The 23,283-nt window shown below is 49.2% G+C and overlaps 1 protein-coding gene across 1 annotated transcript in view; it reads right to left on the bottom strand.

Moving 5' to 3' along the window:
- Window positions 1-323: 323 nt before the first annotated feature.
- The window catches only part of LOC139383004 (homeobox protein cut-like 1), a 136,351-nt gene continuing 113,391 nt past the window's right edge, over window positions 324-23,283 (bottom strand). The window contains exons 16-23 of the mRNA XM_071127294.1: window positions 21,443-21,523; window positions 20,694-20,795; window positions 19,429-19,943; window positions 19,036-19,171; window positions 16,572-16,868; window positions 13,800-13,988; window positions 10,062-10,338; window positions 324-1,821 (exon numbers count right to left, since the gene is read on the bottom strand). Coding sequence (XP_070983395.1) covers window positions 1,386-1,821; window positions 10,062-10,338; window positions 13,800-13,988; window positions 16,572-16,868; window positions 19,036-19,171; window positions 19,429-19,943; window positions 20,694-20,795; window positions 21,443-21,523 — 2,033 coding nt within the window. The 3' untranslated portion in view covers window positions 324-1,385. The remainder of the gene's footprint in view (window positions 1,822-10,061; window positions 10,339-13,799; window positions 13,989-16,571; window positions 16,869-19,035; window positions 19,172-19,428; window positions 19,944-20,693; window positions 20,796-21,442; window positions 21,524-23,283) is intronic.

Genomic DNA, 23,283 nt, shown 5'->3' with positions numbered 1-23,283 from the left:
TACAGTACCTGCCAGTAATTGGTGGTGTTTGGGGGTACAGTACCTGCCAGTAATTGGTGGTGTTTGGAGGTACCTGCCAGTAATTGGTGGTGTTTGGAGGTACCTGCCAGTAATTGGTGGTGTTTGGAGGTACCTGCCAGTAATTGGTGGTGTTTGGGGGTACAGTACCTGCCAGTAATTGGTGGTGTTTGGGGGTACAGTACCTGCCAGTAATTGGTGGTGTTTGGAGGTACCTGCCAGTAATTGGTGGTGTTTGGAGGTACCTGCCAGTAATTGGTGGTGTTTGGGGGTACCTGCCAGTAATTGGTGGTGTTTGGAGGTACCTGCCAGTAATTGGTGGTGTTTGGAGGTACCTGCCAGTAATTGGTGGTGTTTGGAGGTACCTGCCAGTAATTGGTGGTGTTTGGGGGTACCTGCCAGTAATTGGCGGTGTTTGGGGGTACCTGCCAGTAATTGGTGGTGTTTGGGGGTACCTGCCAGTAATTGGTGGTGTTTGGGGGTACAGTACCTGCCAGTAATTGGTGGTGTTTGGAGGTACCTGCCAGTAATTGGTGGTGTTTGGGGGTACCTGCCAGTAATTGGTGGTGTTTGGGGGTACCTGCCAGTAATTGGTGGTGTTTGGGGGTACCTGCCAGTAATTGGTGGTGTTTGGGGGTACCTGCCAGTAATTGGTGGTGTTTGGGGGTACCTGCCAGTAATTGGTGGTGTTTGGGGGTACCTGCCAGTAATTGGTGGTGTTTGGGGGTACAGTACCTGCCAGTAATTGGTGGTGTTTGGGGGTACCTGCCAGTAATTGGTGGTGTTTGGGGGTACCTGCCAGTAATTGGTGGTGTTTGGGGGTACCTGCCAGTAATTGGTGGTGTTTGGGGGTACCTGCCAGTAATTGGTGGTGTTTGGGGGTACAGTACCTGCCAGTAATTGGTGGTGTTTGGGGGTACCTGCCAGTAATTGGTGGTGTTTGGGGGTACCTGCCAGTAATTGGTGGTGTTTGGGGGTACCTGCCAGTAATTGGTGGTGTTTGGGGGTACCTGCCAGTAATTGGTGGTGTTTGGGGGTACCTGCCAGTAATTGGTGGTGTTTGGGGGTACAGTAAGCCCTGTGGCCAGCAGGGCGACTAAGTGATTCTCCGTAAGAAAGAAAAAGAAACTCAGTATTCAGAGAGCCTGAGATTCCCTCATTTTTGTCTTCCAAGTGTTCATTATATCTTCTTCTATATCTTGGTTTGGCAACCACTTCTCTCCTTTCTCCCAGGAAAGAGACTGTGTATAAAAACGGCCAATGAGCTTGGCTTTGGCTGTGCCCTCTTCTGTCCAATAGGAGAAGACCAGGGGGACAGTCAGAGGGCAGAGGTTGTGAGGTCACGAGAAAGGGGTGTGGGGGGAGGTTCAGAACTCCCACTCAGACGGGTCTTCCTTGCCGGCAGCCTTCTCCAGTCTGTGGATGATATTGTCGAGGTTGGCAGCTTTCTTCCTGCGCAGGGTATTGTCCCTGTGGTTCCTAGCTGGGGTTGAGGTGTGACTGGAAGGGGCTGAGCGAGAGAGACCTGCCTCAGGTAGACTGAAGAGGTTGCAGTTGCTGCTGGAGACCGGCCCGACCGAGCCTGAGGTAGTGCAGTTTCTCTGGGCAGGGGATCCACCTGACACCCCTGCTTCAACCCTGACCTCCATGTTATCAGGGGCTCCTCTGTGCCTCCCGTGGTGCCCCTCCACGGTGCTGTCTGACTCAGTCCCGTCACAGCTGTCCCCCTCGCCTGCTTTAGCTGCTGCCGCTGACCCTGCAGCCTGAATCTCCTCTATGAAGAGCTCCCGGCGGATACGAGACCTGGGGAGGGACGGAGAGCAGGGGGTTAAAGACTAGATCTATGAAGAGCTCCCTGCGGATACGAGACCTGGGGAGGGACGGAGAGCAGCAGGGTTAAAGACTAGATCTATGAAGAGCTCCCTGCGGATACGAGACCTGGGGAGGGACGGAGAGCAGGGGGGTTAAAGACTAGATCTATGAAGAGCTCCCTGCGGATATGAGACCTGGGGAGGGACGGAGAGCAGGGGGGTTAAAGACTAGATCTATGAAGAGCTCCCGGTGGATACGAGACCTGGGGAGGGACGGAGAGCAGGGGGTTAAATACTAGATCTATGAAGAGCTCCCTGCGGATACGAGACCTGGGGATGGATGGAGAGCAGGGGGTTAAATACTAGATCTATGAAGAGCTCCCGGCGGATACGAGACCTGGGGAGGGACGGAGAGCAGGGGGTTAAAGACTAGATCTATGAAGAGCTCCCGGCGGATACGAGACCTGGGGAGGGACGGAGAGCAGGGGGTTAAAGACTAGATCTATGAAGAGCTCCCTGCGGATACGAGACCTGGGGAGGGACGGAGAGCAGGGGAGTTAAAGACTAGGTTGGGCGATATTACGATGATGTCGTCGATGGTGAAGACATCACGATGTGACAGACTATGGTTTAGCTTATTTGAACTTGACTGGCGTCGTGCGGTACAAAACCCTGTTCACAGCAGTAATTAGCCTATTCCTATTGGCTATTGCCTATTTCAATCAATACGCTATATACAGAAAGCAAGAAATTAATGTAGGAGCAGAGAATTCAACCAAAGCAGCGCAAAATGTCCAGAAATAAAATATTGTTTCTCTCCGTCAGACTATAACCATATATATATATTTTTTTTTTAAATAAACAGACACTCCTTAACTATATTGTGTCTAACTGTTTAAAAAAAATTAAAAGTAGCCTATATTTCCCTCTCTCTCTCTCCATTCGATAGATTATGAATATGACTGAAGGCTAAGTGTCATAGTTGAAGTCATGGTTTTCTCCTAATCAAACATGGAATGTAACCGTGGTCCATCACAAAGTTATTGTAACAAACCTAAAAACCAAAACGTACAGTTGCCAGAGGACTAATGATGAGACGGAACAAAACATATCAACAGCCTATAGAAACATTGAATGACCAGTTTAATCAAGTTACCGTGTGGCACGGCAACAAGAAATAACCCCCTCCATTGTCTCCAAGATGGCGTAGCAGTAGGACGTATTGTCGTGTAGTGTCCCTTGTATATATCGTTTGTTTTCGTTTTTTTCTTCACATATCTTTAAAACTTTTCTTTAAAACTTTTTGCTGAACCTCAACTTCTTCTAAATACTCTCCTGCAACCCGCCTCACCCAACGTAGCTATTTTTCCTAAAGTATTTATATTTACTTCGGACCTGGAACCCCTCAACTGAAGCTAGCCAACGCTAAAGCTAGCCAACGAACTACCAGCTTCAGCAAAACATTGCTAGCGGTCTTCAGCTAACCGGTCATCAGCTAACCTTTAGCTCGGAAAGCTCTCGCCAGTTCGAACAACGCGACTCTAACCAGAGCATAACGGACCTATTTATTATTTTATTTTATTTTTCATCCCCGGATTCCCATCGCAAACGGAACATTTTGAGCTCCTGGGCTACAATATCCAGACCCACGACCGGTCCATCGATGTCACTGCATGAAGAGGAATAAACAGATACCCCCATCGCGACGTCCCCAAAGGCTAACTCTCTAGCCCTTGCTATCTCCTTGCTTGCAAATTCGGCCTGCTAATTGCTAGCTTGCTTAGCCCGGTCCGCTAACTGCTACCGTGTTTAGCACCGTCTACTAACTGTTAGCTTGTTAGCACAGGCCTGCTAACCGTCTGAATCGCCGCGTCCCAAACACTCACTGAACCCATATTTACTTTCTATCCCTTTTCGATTTTTAATTTGTTTATACCTTCCGGTAACCTGCCTCACCCAATGTGATACGGAACCGCTATTATCTTTACATTTTTAGAACACACTCAAGAACCTCCAGAAGCTAACCAGCTAACTGGCTACAAGCTATTTGGTCATTGTTAGTTTTCTAACCTGGATAATCACTCGCCAGTCCAGCTTCCCTGCCCCATCCACCGCTGCCCCTTGGACACTGATCACTTGGCTACATAGCTGATGCATGCTGGACTGTCCATTAATCACGGTAATCCATTCTGCTTGTTTATGTTTTATCTGTCGGCCCCAGCCGCACTTAGGCTCTGTGTGTAGTTAATCCGACCCTCTCTGCCTAATCAATCGCCATTCTACCTGCTGTTGTTGTGCTAGCTGATTAGCTGTTGTCTCACCTACTGTTTTAGCTAGCTCTCCCAATTCAACACCTGTGATTACTGTATGCCTCGCTGTATGTCTCTCTCATATGTCAATATGCCCTGTATACTGTTGTGCAGGTTAGTTATCATTGTTTTAGTTTACAATGGAGCCCCTAGTTCCACTCTTTATACCCCTGTTACCTCCTTTGTCCCACCCCCCACACATGCGGTGACCTCACCCATTACAACCAGCATGTCCAGAGATACAACCTCTCTCATCATCACCCAGTGCCTGGGCTTACCTCCGCTGTACCCGCACCCCACCATACCCCTGTTTGCGCATTATGCCCTGAATATATTCTACCATGCCCAGAAACCTGCTCCTCTTATTCTCTGTCCCCAACGCCCTAGGCGACCAGTTTTGATAGCCTTCAGCCGCACCCTCATACTACTCCTTCTCTGTTCCGCGGGTGATGTGGAGGTAAACCCAGGCCCTGCATGTCCCCAGGCACCCTCATTTGTTGACTTCTGTGATCGAAAAAGCCTTGGTTTCATGCATGTCAACATCAGAAGCCTCCTCCCTAAGTTTGTCTTACTCACTGCTCTAGCACACTCTGCTAACCCTGATGTCCTTGCCGTGTCTGAATCCTGGCTCAGGAAGGCCACCAAAAATTCTGAGATTTCCATACCCAACTATAACATCTTCCGTCAAGATAGAACTGCCAAAGGAGGAGGAGTTGCAGTCTACTGCAGAGAGAGCCTGCAAAGTAATGTCATACTTTCCAGGTCCATACCCAAACAGTTCGAACTACTAATTTTGAAAATTACTCTCTCCAGAAATAAGTCTCTCACTGTTGCCGCCTGCTACCGACCCCCCTCAGCTCCCAGCTGTGCCCTGGACACCATTTGTGAATTGATCGCCCCCCATCTAGCTTCAGAGTTTGTTCTGTTAGGTGACCTAAACTGGGATATGCTTAACACCCCGGCAGTCCTACAATCTAAGCTAGATGCCCTCAATCTCACTCAAATCATCAAGGAACCCACCAGGTACAACCCTAACTCTGTAAACAAGGGCACCCTCATTGACGTCATCCTGACCAACTGGCCCTCCAAATACACCTCCGCTGTCTTCAACCAGGATCTCAGCGATCACTGCCTCATTGCCTGTATCCGCTACGGAGCCGCAGTCAAACGACCACCCCTCATCACTGTCAAACGCTCCCTAAAACACTTCTGTGAGCAGGCCTTTCTAATCGACCTGGCCCGGGTATCCTGGAAGGACATTGACCTCATCCCGTCAGTTGAGGATGCCTGGTCTTTCTTTAAAAGTAACTTCCTCACCATTTTAGATAAGCATGCTCCGTTCAAAAAATGCAGAACTAAGAACAGATATAGCCCCTGGTTCACTCCAGACCTGACTGCCCTCGACCAGCACAAAAACATCCTGTGGCGGACTGCACTAACATCGAACAGTCCCCGCGATATGCAACTGTTCAGGGAAGTCAGGAACCAATACACACAGTCAGTCAGGAAAGCTAAAGCCAACTTCTTCAGGCAGAAGTTTGCATCCTGTAGCTCCAACTCCAAAAAGTTCTGGGACACTGTGAAGTCCATGGAGAACAAGAGCACCTCCTCCCAGCTGCCCACTGCACTGAGGCTAGGTAACACGGTCACCACCGATAAATCCATGATTATTGAAAACTTCAACAAGCATTTCTCAACGGCTGGCCATGCCTTCCGCCTGGCTACTCCAACCTCGTCCAACAGCTCCCCCCCCCCCCGCAGCTACTCGCCCAAGCCTCTCCAGGTTCTCCTTTACCCAAATCCAGATAGCAGATGTTCTGAAAGAGCTGCAAAACCTGGACCCGTACAAATCAGCTGGGCTTGACAATCTGGACCCTCTATTCCTGAAACTATCCGCCGCCATTGTCGCAACCCCTATTACCAGCCTGTTCAACCTCTCTTTCATATCGTCTGAGATCCCCAAGGATTGGAAAGCTGCCGCAGTCATCCCCCTCTTCAAAGGGGGCGACACCCTGGACCCAAACTGTTACAGACCAATATCCATCCTGCCCTGCCTATCTAAGGTCTTCGAAAGCCAAGTCAACAAACAGATCACTGACCATCTTGAATCCCACCGTACCTTCTCCGCTGTGCAATCTGGTTTCCGAGCTGGTCACGGGTGTACCTCAGCCACGCTCAAGGTGCTAAACGATATCATAACCGCCATCGATAAAAGACAGTACTGTGCAGCCGTCTTCATAGACCTTGCCAAGGCTTTCGACTCTGTCAATCACCGTATTCTTATTGGCAGACTCAGTAGCCTCGGTTTTTCGGATGACTGCCTTGCCTGGTTCACCAATTACTTTGCAGACAGAGTTCAGTGTGTCAAATCGGAGGGCATGCTGTCCGGTCCTCTGGCAGTCTCTATGGGGGTGCCACAGGGTTCAATTCTCGGGCCGACTCTTTTCTCTGTATATATCAATGATGTTTCTCATGCTGCGGGCGATTCCCTGATCCACCTCTACGCAGACGACACCATTCTATATACTTCCGGCCCGTCCTTGGACACTGTGCTATCTAACCTCCAAACGAGCTTCAATGCCATACAGCACTCCTTCCGTGGCCTCCAACTGCTCTTAAACGCTAGTAAAACCAAATGCATGCTTTTCAACCGTTCGCTGCCTGCACCCGCACGCCTGACCAGCATCACCACCCTGGATGGTTCCGACCTTGAATATGTGGACATCTATAAGTACCTAGGTGTCTGGCTAGACTCTAAACTCTCCTTCCAGACCCATATCAAACATCTCCAATCGAAAATCAAATCAAGAGTCGGCTTTCTATTCCGCAACAAAGCCTCCTTCACTCACGCCGCCAAACTTACCCTAGTAAAACTGACTATCCTACCGATCCTCGACTTCGGCGATGTCATCTACAAAATTGCTTCCAACACTCTACTCAGCAAACTGGATGCAGTTTATCACAGTGCCATCCGTTTTGTCACTAAAGCACCTTATACCACCCACCACTGCGACTTGTATGCTCTAATCGGCTGGCCCTCGCTACATATTCGTCGCCAGACCCACTGGCTCCAGCTCATCTACAAGTCCATGCTAGGTAAAGCTCCGCCTTATCTCAGTTCACTGGTTACGATGGCAACACCCATCCGTAGCACGCGCTCCAGCAGGTGTATCTCACTGATCATCCCTAAAGCCAACACCTCATTTGGCCGCCTTTCGTTCCAGTTCTCTGCTGCCTGTGATTGGAACGAATTGCAAAAATCACTGAAGTTGGAGACTTTTATCTCCCTCACCAACTTCAAACATCTGCTATCTGAGCAGCTAACCGATCGCTGCAGCTGTACATAGTCTATTGGTAAATAGCCCACCCATTTTCACCTACCTCATCCCCATACTGTTTTTATTTATTTATTTTTCTGCTCTTTTGCACACCAATATCTCTACCTTTACATAACCATCTGATCATTTATCACTCCAGTGTTAATCTGCATAATTGTAATTATTTGCCTACCTTCTCATGCCTTTTGCACACAATGTATATATAGACTCCCCTTTTTTCTACTGTGTTATTGACTTGTTAATTGTTTACTCCATGTGTAACTCTGTGTTGTCTGTTCACACTGCTATGCTTTATCTTGGCCAGGTCGCAGTTGCAAATGAGAACTTGTTCTCAACTAGCCTACCTGGTTAAATAAAGGTGAAATAAAAAATAAAAATAAAAAAAGTTGAAAACCAAACGACCAATAACACGTCCTCGTTCCTTCCACTGGCCTATCACACAAGCTTAAATCTAAACTGAGGTTATGAATGGCAGATTATTTCTTCAAACATTCTAGCCTATGAAGTTGTTGTCCTAAGGTTGTTGTGACTTTTTATTTTTAAATATACCAAGAATGACAGTTTGAAGCCTAAAGGACGAGGCTGTTGTCATCAATAACTGCTTCATAATGTTCGTTTTTCTATAGTTTTATGAGGTAAGACGGTAGACTGCTTCATAATGTTCGTTTTTCTATAGTTTTATGAGGTAAGACGGTAGACTGCTTCATAATGTTCGTTTTTCTATAGTTTTATGAGGTAAGACGGTAGACTGCTTCATAATGTTCGTTTTTCTATAGTTTTATGAGGTAAGACGGTAGACTGCTTCATAATGTTCGTTTTTCTATAGTTTTATGAGGTAAGACGGTAGACTGCTTCATAATGTTCGTTTTTCTATAGTTTTATGAGGTAAGACGGTAGACTGCTTCATAATGTTCGTTTTTCTATAGTTTTATGAGGTAAGACGGTAGACTGCTTCATAATGTTCGTTTTTCTATAGTTTTATGAGGTAAGACGGTAGACTGCTTCATAATGTTCGTTTTTCAATAGTTTTATGAGGTAAGACGGTAGACTGCTTCATAATGTTCGTTTTTCAATAGTTTTATGAGGTAAGACGGTAGACTGCTTCTATCCAGCCCATGACGTCACTACAGTAAGACAGTTCCTCATCAGAGACAGGCACGCCACAGACAGAGACAGAATACACACACACACACACACACACACAAAGCCAGACACCCACACAGCCACATACTTTGACACCCTCACACCTAGACCTAAACACCCACATACCCACACACCTAAACACCCACACACACAGACACCCACACACCCAGACAGCCAGACACCCACACAGCTAGACACCCACACACCTAGACACCCACACACCTAGACACCCACACACCTAGACACCAACACACCCAGACACCAACACACCCAGACACCAACACACCTACACACCCAGACACCTACACACCTACACAGCCAGACACCCACACACCCAGACACCAACACACCCACACAGCCAGACACCAACACACCCACACATCCAGACACCAACACAACTAGACACCCAGACACCAACACACCCAGACACCCAGACACCAACACACCCAGACACCAACATACCCAGACACCAACACACCCAGACACCAACACACCCAGACACCCTCCAACACCCTCCAACACACCCAGACACCAACATACCCACACACCAACACACCCAGACACCAACACACCCAGACACCTAAACACACAGACACCTAAACACACAGACACCTAAACACCCAGACACCAACACACCCAGACACCTAAACACCCAGACACCTAAACACCCAGACACATAGACACCCTCCAACACACCCAGACACCTAAACACCCAGACGCCTAAACACCCAGACACCCTCCAACACACCCAGACACCTAAACACCCAGACACCTAAACACCCAGACACCCTCCAACACACCCAGACACCTAAACACCCACATGCCCAGACACCCGCACACCAACACACCCAGACACCTAAACACCCACACACCCAGACACCAACACACCAAGACACCAACACACCCAGACACCCACACACCCAGACACCTAAACACCCAGACACCAACACACCAACACACCCAGACACCTAAACACCCAGACAGCAACACACCCAGACACCAACACACCCAGACACCTAAACACCCAGACACCTAAACACCCAGACACCTAAACACCCAGACAGCCAGACACCTAAACACCCAGACAGCAACACACCCAGACACCAACACACCCAGACACCAACACACCCAGACACCTAAACACCCAGACACCTAAACACCCAGACACCAACACACCCAGACACCTAAACACCCAAACACCCAGACACCAACACATCTTCTGTTTTAACAGCATTATCTTTCGTCCAGTTGCATTTGATTTCACGTTACAGCCCGACTGTTGTGTTAGAAAATGTGTATTTATAGATCTTTTACAACAATAAGGGCAATAGCATCGTACATCACAATGTTTTATGGGTAGATAATCACGGTCGCCCAACTCTAATGGGTTCCTGTCATACCTTGTCAAGTGCTTAAAGAAAGCTCGTAGCACAGTAACTGACCTGTAGTTGTGGAACCAGTTGATGACCGTGCTGGTCTTCAGGTTGAGCTGGGAGGCCAGCTCCTCAATGGTTTTGGGGGAGGGGTAGGGTTTCTCCTGGTAAGCCCTCTTCAGAGCCTCCTTCTCCTCGGGACCCAGAACCACCCGGACCTTCTTCTGGTACAGCTGAGTCCGTCGCTGGTGCTGGGGGCTGGCGCTCTGAAGATAGTCTGGTCCTGCCAGGCCACCGTCCACAGAACGGCTATCACTCAGCGAACTGTGGCGTCTCTTCAGGTAGGCTGAGGGGGGGAGACAGAGGCGAGGATGAGATATCGTGGTAGATAAACACAGTGAACTGGTACCAACACCCACTAGGGGGCGGTAATGTCTAACTTTAGCCATACAAGGAACAAAGTGTTAGCCTCTGAAAGCATCACATGCTACAAATGTGTAAATGACAGCATGGATTTGTTAGCGCCTCGGACCGCTGCGCCACTCTGGAGCCCAGTCTCCTACAGTACAGTACACACTGATCCAATGACAGGCCTTCAAAGGCCATGTACATGTGTCTGTAGCCTCTAAGTGATACACTACACAAGGGTCAACTCATGGTTCGGTCTGCCTTTCCTCCCAGCTCTGCTATTGGCCTGGTCCCAACTGCTCTATTCTAAACCTTCACACCCCTTTTTTTTTGCCTGCGCTCAGTGTGCTCAAACGTGGTGTAGACGCTCACCTCCAGGCCGGCTGTGGGCATGCTCAGTGGGAGGGGTCAGGGGCGTCACTAACAGAGAGAGCTGGGGAAGCCGGGGCCTGTTCCGTTGTCAAAGCAAACTATGTTTCGCAAACAGCTGATGTCATGACTTTTCCTCGTTTGTCCTGTCTATCCTAGCTATCTACAGTACAGGCTGGGACAGGAACCGTGTGATGATGTCCATCCTAGCTATCTACAGTACAGGCTGGGACAGGAACCGTGTGATGATGTCCATCCTAGCTATCTACAGTACAGGCTGGGACAGGAACCGTGTGATGATGTCCATCCTAGCTATCTACAGTACAGGCTGGGACAGGAACCGTGTGATGATGTCCATCCTAGCTATCTACAGTACAGGCTGGGACAGGAACCGTGTGATGATGTCCATCCTAGCTATCTACAGTACAGGCTGGGACAGGAACCGTGTGATGATGTCCATCCTTGCTATCTACAGTACAGGCTGGGACAGGAACCGTGTGATGATGTCCATCCTAGCTATCTACAGTACAGGCTGGGACAGGAACCGTGTGATGATGTCCATCCTAGCTATCTACAGTACAGGCTGGGACAGGAACCGTGTGATGATGTCCATCCTAGCTATCTACAGTACAGGCTGGGACAGGAACCGTGTGATGATGTCCATCCTAGCTATCTACAGTACAGGCTGGGACAGGAACCGTGTGATGATGTCCATCCTAGCTATCTACAGTACAGGCTGGGACAGGAACCGTGTGATGATGTCCATCCTAGCTATCTACAGTACAGGCTGGGACAGGAACCGTGTGATGATGTCCATCCTAGCTATCTACAGTACAGGCTGGGACAGGAACCGTGTGATGATGTCCATCCTAGCTATCTACAGTACAGGCTGGGACAGGAACCGTGTGATGATGTCCATCCTAGCTATCTACAGTACAGGCTGGGACAGGAACCGTGTGATGATGTCCATCCTAGCTATCTACAGTACAGGCTGGGACAGGAACCGTGTGATGATGTCCATCCTAGCTATCTACAGTACAGGCTGGGACAGGAACCGTGTGATGATGTCCATCCTAGCTATCTACAGTACAGGCTGGGACAGGAACCGTGTGATGATGTCCATCCTAGCTATCTACAGTACAGGCTGGGACAGGAACCGTGTGATGATGTCCATCCTAGCTATCTACAGTACAGGCTGGGACAGGAACCGTGTGATGATGTCCATCCTAGCTATCTACAGTACAGGCTGGGACAGGAACCGTGTGATGATGTCCATCTTACCCTTATGTCTATCCTACCCTGATTCTTACCCTGATGTCAATCTTACCCTGATGTCTATCCTACCCTGATGTCTATCCTACCCTGATGTCTATCCTACCCTGATGTCTATCTTACCCTGATGTCTATCCTACCCTGATGTCTATCCTACCCTGATGTCAATCTTACCCTAATGTCTATCCTACCCTGATGTCTATCCTACCCTGATGTCTATCCTACCCTGATGTCAATCTTACCCTGATGTCAATCTTACCCTGATGTCTATCCTACCCTGATGTCTATCCTACCCTGATATCTATCTTACCCTGATGTCTACCCTACCCTGATGTCTATCCTGCCCTGATGTCTATCCTGCCCTGATGTCTATCCTGCCCTGATGTCTATCCTGCCCTGATGTCTATCCTACCCTGATGTCAATCTTTCCCTGATGTCAATCCTACCCTGATGTCTATCTTACCCTGATGTCTACCCTACCCTGATGTCTATCCTACCCTGATGTCAATCTTTCCCTGATGTCAATCTTACCCTGATGTCAATCTTACCCTGATGTCTATCCTACCCTGATGTCAATACCACCCTGATGTCAATGCTACCCTGATAGGTGGAAGATAGCAGAGAAGTTTAGTCAACACCCTTAGTTATTATGGAAGTAGAACTGCTATGTGTTCACTTCATGGATGCAACATCAAGAGAGGGAGAAACGATGGGGAAACCAGGAATCAGGGGATGAATGAAACCATGTCTATCCTACCCTGATTCTTACCCTGATGTCAATCTTACCCTGATGTCTATCTTACCCTGATGTCTACCCTACCCTGATGTCTATCCTACCCTGATGTCAATCTTTCCCTGATGTCAATCTTACCCTGATGTCAATCTTACCCTGATGTCAATCTTACCCTGATGTCAATACCACCCTGATGTCAATGCTACCCTGATAGGTGGAAGATAGCAGAGAAGTTTAGTCAACACCCTTAGTTATTATGGAAGTAGAACTGCTATGTGTTCACTTCATGGATGCAACATCAAGAGAGGGAGAAACGATGGGGAAACCAGGAATCAGGGGATGAATGAAACCAGGAAGTAGGGGCTTAATGAAATCAGGAAGCAAGGGATAAATTAAACCAGGAAGCAGGGGACAAATTAAACCAGGAAGCAGCAGGTGACTGGAACCAGGAAGCAGCAGGTGACTGGCACCAGGAAGTAGGGGACAAAATGAAATCAGGAAGAAAGGGATAAATTAAACCAGGAAGCAGGGGATTAATGGAACAAGGAAGCAGCAGGTGAATGGAACCAGGAAGCAGCAGGTGAATGGAACCAGGAAGCAGCAGGTGAATGGAACCAGGAAGCAGCAGGTGAATGGAACCAGGAAGCAGCAGGTGAATGGATCCAGGAAGCAGTGGATAAATGGAACAAGGAAGCAGCAGGTGAATGGAACCAGGAAGCAGCAGGTGAATGGAACCAGGAAGCAGCAGGTGAATGGAACCAGGAAGAAGCAGATTAATGGATCAGTGCAGTAAGGAGAGGAAGCAGGAAGCAGGGGGAGGAGACATTATAGTAATCACCGATTGCTGCTGATGATTATTGATGATGATGAAGATGATAACTGTCAGTGGGCCCCTGGAGGGCCACCTGATGTCACATCCAATAAAGCGCGTAATTGTCTGTGTCAATAAATCGGTCCTAACATCACAGGGGTGCGTTTGGTCTGTGTGTGAGAGACACAGAATGCAAAGAGGGAGGGATCATTACCTTTCTTCTCGAGGCGTTTCATGTCCATCAGTTTCTCCACTTTCTGTGGGTCCTGCAGCCAGAACTGCATGCGGACGAATGGCTCACGTCCCTTCAGACTGAGCTTTTGCCAGGGCTTGGGCCGAGCCAGCAGATCAGACACCGAGCCCTGGGTCAGACCCAGGATACTCTCCCCAAACAGACGCTGCCCTGAGGGGAGAGAGAGTAGAGAGAGGGGGGGTCAGGCTGGAGGTCTGAACGGACTATCCAAGCTTGTATTTGGAGAAACTTGATGAATCTTTACAGTATCTAATAATCTAAAGGAAACAAATATGATAGGGTGAAACTAGGGGCGACGGGCTTAAACTAGGGGCGACGGGCTTAAACTAGGGGCGACGACGGGCTTAAACTAGGGGCGACGACGGGCTTAAAATAGGGGCGACGAGCTTAAACTAGGGGGGGCGACGGGCTTAAACTAGGGGCGACGACTGGCTTAAACTAGGGGCGACGGGCTTAAACTAGGGGGGGCGACGGGCTTAAACTAGGGGCGACGGGCTTAAACTAGGGACGACAGGCTTAAACTAGGGACGACGGGCTTAAACTAGGGGCGGCGACTGGCTTAAACTAGGGGCGGCGACTGGCTTAAACTAGGGGGGGCGACGGGCTTAAACTAGGGGCGGCGACTGGCTTAAACTAGGGGCGGCGACGGGCTTAAACTAGGGGCGGCGACGGGCTTAAACTAGGGGCGGCGACGGGCTTAAACTAGGGGGGGCGACGGGCTTAAACTAGGGGCGGCGACTGGCTTAAACTAAGGGGGGCGACGGGCTTAAACTAGGGGCGGCGACTGGCTTAAACTAGGGGCGGCGACGGATTTAAACTAGGGGGGGCGACGGGCTTAAACTAGGGGCGGCGACTGGCTTAAACTAGGGGCGGCGACGGGCTTAAACTAGGGGCGGCGACGGGCTTAAACTAGGGGGGCGACGGGCTTAAACTAGGGGCGGCGACTGGCTTAAACTAGGGGGGGCGACGGGCTTAAACTAGGGGCGGCGACTGGCTTAAACTAGGGGCGGCGACGGGCTTAAACTAGGGGCGGCGACGGGCTTAAACTAGGGGGGCGACGGGCTTAAACTAGGGGCGGCGACGGGCTTAAACTAGGGGCGGCGACGGGCTTAAACTAGGGGGGCGACGGGCTTAAACTAGGGGGGGGCGACGGGCTTAAACTAGGGGCGGCGACTGGCTTAAACTAGGGGGGGCGACGGGCTTAAACTAGGGGCGGCGACTGGCTTAAACTAGGGGCGGCGACGGGCTTAAACTAGGGGCGACGACGGGCTTAAACTAGGGGCGACGGGCTTAAACTAGGGGCGGCGACTGGCTTAAACTAGGGGGGGGCAACGGGCTTAAACTAGGGGCGACGGGCTTAAACTAGGGGCGACGGGCTTAAACTAGGGGCGACGGGCTTAAACTAGGGGGGGCGACGGGCTTAAACTAGGGGGGGCGACGGGCTTAAACTAGGGGGGGCGACGGGCTTAAACTAGGGGGGGCGACGGGCTTAAACTAGGGGCGACGGGCTTAAACTAGGGACGACGGGCTTAAACTAGGGGCGACGGGCTTAAACTAGGGGCGACGGGCTTAAACTAGGGACGACGGGCTTAAACTAGGGACGACGGGCTTAAACTAGGGACGACGGGCTTAAACTAGGGACGACGGGCTTAAACTAGGGGTGGCGACGGGCTTAAACTAGGGACGACGGGCTTAAACTAGGGGCGACGGGCTTAAACTAGGGACGACGGGCTTAAACTAGGGGCGACGGGCTTAAACTAGGGACGACGGGCTTAAACTAGGGGCGACGGGCTTAAACTAGGGACGACGGGCTTAAACTAGGGACGACGGGCTTAAACTAGGGGGGGCGACGGGCTTAAACTAGGGACGACGGGCTTAAACTAGGGGGGGCGACGGGCTTAAACTAGGGGGGGCGACGGGCTTAAACTAGGGGTGGCGACTGGCTTAAACTAGGGGCGACGGGCTTAAACTAGGGGCGGCGACTGGCTTAAACTAGGGGGGGGCAACGGGCTTAAACTAGGGGCGACGGGCTTAAACTAGGGGCGACGGGCTTAAACTAGGGGGGGCGACGGGCTTAAACTAGGGGGGGCGACGGGCTTAAACTAGGGGGGGCGACGGGCTTAAACTAGGGGGGGCGACGGGCTTAAACTAGGGGGGGCGACGGGCTTAAACTAGGGGCGACGGGCTTAAACTAGGGACGACGGGCTTAAACTAGGGGCGACGGGCTTAAACTAGGGGCGACGGGCTTAAACTAGGGACGACGGGCTTAAACTAGGGACGACGGGCTTAAACTAGGGACGACGGGCTTAAACTAGGGACGACGGGCTTAAACTAGGGGTGGCGACGGGCTTAAACTAGGGACGACGGGCTTAAACTAGGGGCGACGGGCTTAAACTAGGGACGACGGGCTTAAACTAGGGGCGACGGGCTTAAACTAGGGACGACGGGCTTAAACTAGGGGCGACGGGCTTAAACTAGGGACGACGGGCTTAAACTAGGGACGACGGGCTTAAACTAGGGGGGGCGACGGGCTTAAACTAGGGACGACGGGCTTAAACTAGGGGGGGCGACGGGCTTAAACTAGGGGGGGCGACGGGCTTAAACTAGGGGTGGCGGGCTTAAGAGTGAGCCCAGAAGGAAAATAGAAAAAAGACAAATAGGAAAATAGGTCAAGAGAGAAAGAATGAGGACAAGAAGAGGAAGGAGAAGAACAATAAAAAGTCTGAGTCTCACCAAGGTTGTTATCAGTCAGCACCTCCTTGACCTTCTTGGTGAGGACGTATGTGTCCAGCTCAGGAGACATGGCTATCGTCTCCTGGATGCTGAGGCCTGTGATGGGGCCGAGGAGGGGCGTGCCAGGCTGGGACTCCCCCCCTGAGGGCTCCCCATATGGGGGAGCCAGAGACGGGGCCTGGGAGGCAAGAGGGTCCCGGTCCCCTCCTAAACCGTAGGATGACTCCTCAGCAGAGCTCAGCGGGGACTCTGGGGCAGGGCTGCAGCTGGCTGAGGTCTGGCTGGGAGTGCCCTCTGCTGGAGGAGAATGGAAACACAGTGTAGGCAGGAGCAAACAGTACAGTAGGTTAGATAGGAGGAAGACGGACTTAAGTGGTTTTTTATTCTGGTTCTGGAGACCCAAACGAGGAAGATTTTTGTTTTTTTTGACCTAGTACTTTTCAACGGTTTGATGCTGAGCTGAATAGTGGAATGAGGTGAAGTGCCAGTGATCCCCTTTTGAATCATCGAGGTCCAGGATTACTAGATTTGATTAGTATCTCTTTAAGTCTCCATTTGGACTCATCTTCCAAGAGTCCTTAAACATTAAAATACAATTTGTAATATAAAAACACACTTTCACATATAAACACACTATTACAAACATACATAATATACTAACATAATGACCCAATAAATACTCAATCTAAAAAAAATATTGGTTCTTCATCTACTATAGTCCCACAACATTTCTATATACTATATTTAAATTGTTTTAAAATAATGTTTAAATGTATATATTGAACGGGATCACACTGCAGTCAACGAGCCGTGTCAGAAGGAAACCTCTAGCTCATCAACACACTCACTGTTGGCAGGTCTGAGAGAGACAACTCTGTAGGTTATAACACTAGGTTATAACACTAGGGTATAACAATAGGGTATAACACTAGGTTATAACACTAGGTTAAAACACTAGGTTAAAACACTAGGGTATAACAATAGGGTATAACACTAGGTTAGAACACTAGGTTAGAACACTAGGTTAAAACACTAGGGTATAACAATAGGGTATAACACTAGGTTAGAACACTAGGTTAGAACACTAGGTTAAAACACTAGGTTATAACACTAGAATATAACAATAGGTTATAAAAATAGGTTATAAAAATAGGGTATAACAATAGGGTATAACACTAGATTATAACACTAGGCTATAACACTAGGCTATAACAATGGGGTATAACAATGGGGTATAACAATGGGGTATAACAATGGGGTATAACAATGGGGTATAACAATGGGGTATAACACTAGGTTAAAACACTAGGTTAAAACACTAGGTTATAACACTAGGTTATAACACTAGGTTATAACACTAGGTTAAAACACTAGGTTAAAACACTAGGTTATAACACTAGGTTATAACACTAGGTTATAACACTAGGTTATAACACTAGGTTAAAACACTAGGTTATAACACTAGGTTATAACACTAGGTTATAACAATACGGATGAATCTCCTGGATAATCTACCGTATCCAGTTCCTTCAGATGGGCAAAACAAACAACAGGGACGTATTCATAGGGTATTCGGCATCTCTCTCCCCTCCCATAATCCCCTCTGTCCCTTCCCCATAATCCCCTCTGTCCCTTCCCCATAATCCCCCCTGTCCCTACCCCACAATCCCCTCTGTCCCTTCCCCATAATCCCCTCTGTCCCTTCCCCACAATCCCCCCTGTCCCTACCCCACAATCCCCTCTGTCCCTTCCCCATAATCCCCTCTGTCCCTTCCCCATAATCCCCTCTGTCCCTTCCCCATAATCCCCTCTGTCCCTTCCCCATAATCCCCTCTGTCCCTTCCCCATAATCCTCTCTGTCCCTTCCCCATAATCCCCTCTGTCCCTTCCCCATAATCCCCTCTGTCCCTTCCCCATAATCCCCTCTGTCCCTTCCCCATAATCCTCTCTGTCCCTTCCCCATAATCCCCTCTGTCCCTTCCCCATAATCCTCTCTGTCCCTTCCCCATAATCCCCTCTGTCCCTTCCCCATAATCCACTCTGTCCCTTCCCCATAATCCCCTCTGTCCCTTCCCCATAATCCTCTCTGTCCCTTCCCCATAATCCCCTCTGTCCCTTCCCCATAATCCTCTCTGTCCCTTCCCCATAATCCCCTCTGTTCCTTCCCCATAATCCCCCCTGTCTCTGTTCTGTTTTGCAGAAGGCTGGAATGGAGCAGTCAAGGAGGGTGAAACTAAGTAAGCTTGGAGAGAGACACGCTATGCAGCAGGAGGGAGCGGTGACCGGCTGGCACGATGACCCCCCCCCCCCCCCCCCCAGGGATGTTATGAGTCGACAGGTATAACTGTGATCATTTACAGCTCAGCAGTCGACTGTAAATTGAGGTGGGTCTAATTGAGAGACGATCGTCAGTCAGTGTTTTTTGTTTGTTGTCAATACACACGGTACACACACAGGCCATTACCTTGGTTGTGAGCAGGCTCGGTGTGTGTGTTCTGACCCAGGTCACAGTTCAACCACAGCTGCATACGCAGGCCTCTGGAAGTCACCTTGCTCCAGGGTTTACGACGAGACGCCGCGTCACACATACTTCCTAGAGCCTAACACACACACACACACACACACACGCGCGCGCGCACACACACACACACACAAAACGTCAGTCACTCATACATGTTATGGAATGGCTAAACAGATACAGAGAGACCACAAACGTACACACACATTAAACTAAAGGTTTAATTAAGGTTACATATATTCTGAATTGTATTGGGGATCCAAACCCGACCCGATCGATAGACGGGTTGATTTAAAGGCTGTGAGACCACTTCCCCCTGCCGCTGAGGGTGGTACTCACCTCTTTAGAGTCCTCCTGGGTGTGGTTCTCCTCTCCCCCCAGTGTGGGTTTATCTCCGCGGGGGTCTGGGTTCATGTTGCTCCACCACCACCCTGCAGGCCTGGCAGACCCCTCAGAGCTCCGACCCAACCCCGGCACGCCAGCAGCCATGCCGTCCGGCATCGACGCTCCTCTGTCCTCCCTCTTCACACTAGAGCTGAAGTCCAGGACTGTAAACGGCGAGGAGGAGGAGACTGGGAGGGCGGGGGGGGGTTTCTTCATGGAGAGAGTCAGAGGGGTGTAGGCAGGGAAGGAGGCAGCCAGATGGGAGACCAGTAGATCCCTCTGGGAGGGAGAGGACAAAGAGGAGGAGGAAGAGGAGGCTTTGAGGATGGGTTCCACAGCAGCCTGTTGGGCCTCCATCTCTCGTCGAGCTTGTTCTAGGATGGAGCGGATAGCCTCGTCTGAACCACCGCCTCCTCCTCCTCCTCCTCCTCTCAGTCCCCCACCAGGAGAAGGACCATGATAGCAGTCTGCTGGAGAGAGGAAGGAGATAACGGATATCAGAGACTGTATATCGCCCCAAACACACAGAAGGATAACAGCCAGTCTGAGGAAGTTAATACCATCTTGGGACCTTTAATGTTTGCCTTTGAATAAGACAAAACAGAATGTGACTAGACCTCTCTATATAATGGATCATCTAGGGACAACTGTCATCCTATTACAACCACAGCAGGAACAACTGTCATCCTATTACACCACAGCAGGAACAACTGTCATCCTATTACACCACAGCAGGAACAACTGTCATCCTATTACACCAAAGCAGGAACAACTGTCATCCTATTACACCACAGCAGGAACAACTGTCACCCTATTACACCACAGCAGGAACAACTGTCACCCTATTACACCACAGCAGGAACAACTGTCATCCTATTACACCACAGCAGGAACAACTGTCATCCTATTACACCAAAGCAGGAACAACTGTCACCCTATTACACCACAGCAGGAACAACTGTCACCCTATTACACCACAGCAGGAACAACTGTCACCCTATTACACCACAGCAGGAACAACTGTCACCCTATTACACCACAGCAGGAACAACTGTCATCCTATTACACCAAAGCAGGAACAACTGTCACCCTATTACACCACAGCAGGAACAACTGTCACCCTATTACACCACAGCAGGAACAACTGTCATCCTATTACACCACAGCAGGAACAACTGTCATCCTATTACACCACAGTGCAGACAGGAGGGGACACTCACCAATTTTCTGCACCTGCAGCTCTCTCTTGGCCTGCTCTAGGATAGACTTGATGGCCTCGTCTGAACCACACTCTGGAGTACGGATACGTGTGGTGATATTACCTGGAAAAGGGGAGAGGGAGGGAGAGAGAGAGCGAGAGAGGGAGAGAAGGAGGGAGGGAAGGAGGGAGAGAAGGAAGTTGGGAGAGAGAGAGAGAGGGAGAGAGGGAGAGAGGGAGAGAGGGAGAGAGAGCGAGAGAGCGAGAGAGAGGGAGGGAGGGAGGGAGGGAGGGAGGTTAGACATACCACCAAGTGAAAGGTAACTTCAAACACGTACTGTTGACAAAGATACACTATATAGTCTATATAGTAGATCTATAGAGTTACTACAGTCAGGCAGACAGACAGACCCCCCCCAGACAGACAGACCCCCCCCAGACAGACAGACCCCCCCCAGACAGATAGACACCCCCCCCCCAGACAGATAGACAGACAGCTAAACTCATAAACTCTATATATTATACACACCGGCCTTTCTTTGACCCAAGTCCCACTGTGGAACAGAGGGCAGAGCGGCTTCATCCTTTAACTACTCTGCTTTTACACTGCCAGGCCAGTATGAGTCGGTGTGTGTGTGTGTGTGTGTGTGTGTGTGTTGGGGGGGAGGGGTACATGCACAACACAGGCACGCTTCACCCAACACCACCCACTCCACGCGGACAGAAACAGAAGAGAGTGTGTTTGTAAGGTGTGTGCTTGTAAGGTCAGACCTGTCCGGGAGGCTTGGTCAGAGCTGACACTCTGCTTGGGCAGGTCCTGTAACGCCTGACTAAAGGCCTGGCCTGGGCTCTCTGTCAAAACAACAACAACACCATGCTTTCAACTTCACACAAACTTCCTGCTTCACCTGTATTTAATATCTCTGTCAATAAAACACGTTCCACAAAACAAACACACACAGCTACTGAACTGTGCGACAAGGTGGACACATTGGAGGACTAGAGGATAAGTCTCAGAGTCAACAAGGACATTCAACCGAGGACTGACAGCGTAAAGCAAGTCTGGACGATTGACTGCAACCGTGGTAAACTGTAGTCTTGTCCCTCTGTTAATCAATACTATTGAACCTGACTGGTAAACTGTAGTCTTGTCCTCCTGCTAGTCAATACTATTGATCCTGCCTGGTAAACTGTAGTCTTGTCCCCCTGCTAGTCAATACTATTGATCCTGACTGGTAAACTGTAGTCTTGTCCTCCTGTTAGTCAATACTATTGATCCTGACTGGTAAACTGTAGTCTTGTCCTCCTGCTAGTCAATACTATTGATCCTGCCTGGTAAACTGTAGTCTTGTCCTCCTGTTAATCAATACTATTGATCCTGACTGGTAAACTGTAGTCTTGTCCCTCTGTTAATCAATACTATTGAACCTGACTGGTAAACTGTAGTCTTGTCCTCCTGCTAGTCAATACTATTGATCCTGCCTGGTAAACTGTAGTCTTGTCCCCCTGCTAGTCAATACTATTGATCCTGACTGGTAAACTGTAGTCTTGTCCTCCTGTTAGTCAATACTATTGATCCTGACTGGTAAACTGTAGTCTTGTCCTCCTGCTAGTCAATACTATTGATCCTGCCTGGTAAACTGTAGTCTTGTCCTCCTGTTAATCAATAATATTGATCCTGACTGGTAAACTGTAGTCTTGTCCTCCTGTTAATCAATACTATTGATCCTGACTGGTAAACTGTAGTCTTGTCCTCCTGTTAATCAATACTATTGATCCTGACTGGTAAACTGTAGTCTTGTCCCCCTGTTAATCAATACTATTGATCCTGACTGGTAAACTGTAGTCTTGTCCTCCTGTTAGTCAATACTATTGATCCTGACTGGTAAACTGTCGTCTTGTCCTCCTGTTAATCAATACTATTGATCCTGACTGGTAAACTGTAGTCTTGTCCTCCTGTTAATCAATACTATTGAACCTGCCTGGTAAACTGTAGTCTTGTCCTCCTGTTAATCAATACTATTGATCCTGACTGGTAAGCTGTAGTCTTGTCCTCCTGTTAATCAATACTATTGATCCTGACTGGTAAACTGTAGTCTTGTCCTCCTGTTAGTCAATACTATTGATCCTGACTGGTAAGCTGTAGTCTTGTCCTCCTGCTAGTCAATACTATTGATCCTGACTGGTAAGCTGTAGTCTTGTCCTCCTGTTAGTCAATACTATTGACCCTGACTGGTAAACTGTAGTCTTGTCCTCCTGTTAATCAATACTATTGATCCTGACTGGTAAACTGTAGTCTTGTCCCCCTGTTAATCAATACTATTGAACCTGACTGGTAAACTGTAGTCTTGTCCTCCAGCTAGTCAATACTATTGATCCTGACTGGTAAGCTGTAGTCTTGTCCTCCTGTTAGTCAATACTATTGATCCTGACTGGTAAGCTGTAGTCTTGTCCTCCTGCTAGTCAATGCTATTGATCCTGACTGGTAAACTGTAGTCTTGTCCTCCTGTTAATCAATACTATTGATCCTGACTGGTAAACTGTAGTCTTGTCCTCCTGTTAGTCAATACTATTGATCATGACTGGTAAGCTGTAGTCTTGTCCTCCTGCTA

The sequence above is a fragment of the Oncorhynchus clarkii genome, chromosome 24 (assembly GCF_045791955.1).
Source record: "Oncorhynchus clarkii lewisi isolate Uvic-CL-2024 chromosome 24, UVic_Ocla_1.0, whole genome shotgun sequence".
Classification (NCBI taxonomy): Eukaryota; Metazoa; Chordata; class Actinopteri; order Salmoniformes; family Salmonidae; genus Oncorhynchus; species Oncorhynchus clarkii.
The sequence above is the reverse complement of the archived record's forward strand: the minus strand, read 5'-3'. Positions and strand labels throughout refer to the sequence as shown.